The 2,633-nt window shown below is 38.2% G+C and overlaps 1 protein-coding gene across 1 annotated transcript in view; it reads left to right on the top strand.

Annotated features, from left to right (window-relative positions):
- The first annotated feature begins 2,227 nt into the window (after positions 1-2,227).
- Positions 2,228-2,633, top strand: part of LOC108630159 (esterase FE4-like) — an 18,898-nt gene continuing 18,492 nt past the window's right edge. Inside the window, exon 1 of the mRNA XM_018033242.2 lies at positions 2,228-2,252. Within this exon, the coding sequence (XP_017888731.1) occupies positions 2,228-2,252 (25 nt within the window). The remainder of the gene's footprint in view (positions 2,253-2,633) is intronic.

Below are 2,633 nucleotides of genomic sequence, written 5' to 3'. Positions count from 1 at the left end.
TTTTAAAACCATATTTACAAAGAAAAGTAGTAAAACGCGTGTTCCAACATTTCGATGATTGTTTCAGACCGGAAAGAGATTTTATTAACTTACAGGCTTTGTTCTCTTCATCTTGTACTTCCAAGCCTTCAGGAATTTTCATATACAGTTCCTCCTCTAGTATGCCGTATAAAAACGCTGTTTTTATATCAAATTGAACAATCTCTAAGTCCAGTTGAGCGGCAATCGCAAAAAGGATTCGGATTGACTCATATTTAGTAACAGGTGCAAAGGTGTAATTGTAATCAATTCCTTTCCTTTGCTTGTAGCCACGACTACATAACCTCGCCTTGAATCGTTTGACATTTCCGGCAGAGTCCATTTTTATCTTAAAAACCCATTTTGTGTCCAAGAGTGGAACGTTCTCAGGTCGATCAACGATCTCCCAGGTGTTGTTCTGCCGATGTGACTCAAGTTCTTCTTCAATTGCTTGTTCCCAAAACTTGGCTTCTGGACTATTTCTTGCATCTTGATAATCAATCGGTTCATATCATATCTCATTCATTCATATCTCTTCGGCCTCTTTATCTTATCTCTGTCGCGTAATCTAGAACCTAAAGTCAGAGTTTCATCAAGTTTTCTCTTACTGGCCCTTTTCTTGGTTGGAGGATCAACAGCTATTACATTGTGATCTATTTGGACACCCTCCATATCTTCATCTTCAGCATCATGACCCTCGACATTGTCATGCTCACACATTTCAATGAGTTTTTCTTTATGGGTAGAGGCAGTATCAGTTTGAATGGCTTTAGCTTCCGTTGTAATCGGTATGATTATGTCATTGCACTCCTTACTCGATTGTTCTTTAAAGGTTACATCTCGAGCCACGATGACTTTCTTTTTCTCTAAATTAAACAATCTGTAATTGCAAGAATCCTGATCATAACCAACAACAAAAACTTTATCGGCTGACGCATCGAACTCCGATCTTTTAATATTTGGAATCAAGACAAATGCTTTAGTGCCAAATGGTCGCATATGGCGTACATTTGGTTTCCTTTGATACCACATTTCATAAGGAGTAATATTCTTGTTATTTACAGACGTAGTCCTGTTTAACGCGTATATTTATAATACTTCTTGAAACAATCCAATGCCTCATTTTTATGTTTAAGAAAGTAAATATGACGAAAACCTGATCGTTTATCCTTTAATAACATGAAAAACTTTGAATTACGTAATGACTTTGACATTGGTCCGCATAGGTCAGTATATATGCATTCGCCGACATCATATTCGTGTCCTTGGTTACTCTGGTATGGAAGCCGATGTATCTTGTCATATATGCATCCTTCGCATGATATATTATCGTCTACGACGTCGTCGGCCCCTTCTATAACTTTGTTCTTCATCATATTTTTCAAAGTCCTTTGATTGACGTGTCCAAGATTCTCATGCAGCACTTGTAAGCTACTGCTTCCTATATTGGCTTCCTCGATTACAACCTTAAAATATAAACAACATATGTGATTAAAACATCTCGTGCCCTCTACGACAATTTCCCTTGTATCCTTGGTTTCGATTTTGACATCTTCATCTTCAAAAACAACTCTCATCCCATTCTTTGTGGATACATTGGTAGAAAACAGGTTCTTTTTAAAGGATGGTACATGTAAAACATTTTCCAATCTACCGTCAAGCCAATGTCCATTTACTAGACGTTTAATGAGGATGGTACCTCTACCAACTGCTTCGCATGAAGAATTGTCTCCTAGATAGATATTGCAATCGTCGATACTTGTATAGTCGACGAACCATTCGCGACGAGGCGTCATGTGTGCAGTAAGCCACATATCCTTAACATGCTATCAGTAAGCCACATATCCTTAACATCGACGGTGTTTAGTCGCTCACGTATCAACGAGGTAGCATTGGCTTCGATATTTTCGAAGTCACCCGTTATTGTAGTTATAAACGCGCCCGTGAATTTCGAACTCAACGAGTTCTGATGCGTATTAGATTTACCTCGTTTATTCTCGTGACCTTGTTGTTGATGATATGAAGAACGTCTCGGCTTTCTACATTGTCGCGCGATATGTCCTTGACCGTTACAATTGAAACACCTCACTCTCTGTTTATGTTTAAAATTCGTCGACGATTTGTTAACGGTCGAGATGAGTGCACTAACGTTATTATCCTCCATTTCAGAGATTTTCCTTTCTTCTTTTATCAACCTCTCTTCTAGACAATGGAGAGTTTGTCGAGCAGGCTCGGTACNGTTAAACGATTTAAAAAATGTTAATTTATCCGATGATAACATTTATTTTGTATTTGTACATTTAACTGTCTATAATCGATGCATACGCGGTATTTTTAGGTACTCTTTTTTATGTACTATTACACTGGCCTTGAGTTTTTGCTCTTACTTGGCTGTATGATTCTGTCGCGTAATCACTCATCAATCTGTTTGTCCAGGAGGTCTCTTTCCTTGACTGCCAATCTTCGCGGTCTCAAGCAGATAGACACTTCGTTCTTTTCCTGTGCGCTTCTGATTAAATTTTTCTTATACTTTCTATGAGTTTATCATGAATTTTAACCGTTAAATAGGGAAGGTATAGCGATAGGCCATAGCCCGAGACTGAGATTATCAGTGC

The sequence above is a fragment of the Ceratina calcarata genome, unplaced genomic scaffold (genome assembly GCF_001652005.2).
Source record: "Ceratina calcarata isolate Rehan_Ccalc_2016 unplaced genomic scaffold, ASM165200v1 scaffold706, whole genome shotgun sequence".
In the NCBI taxonomy this organism is placed as follows: domain Eukaryota; kingdom Metazoa; phylum Arthropoda; class Insecta; order Hymenoptera; family Apidae; genus Ceratina; species Ceratina calcarata.
Note: the sequence above shows the minus strand (reverse complement) of the source record. Positions and strands in the feature narration are given on the sequence as shown.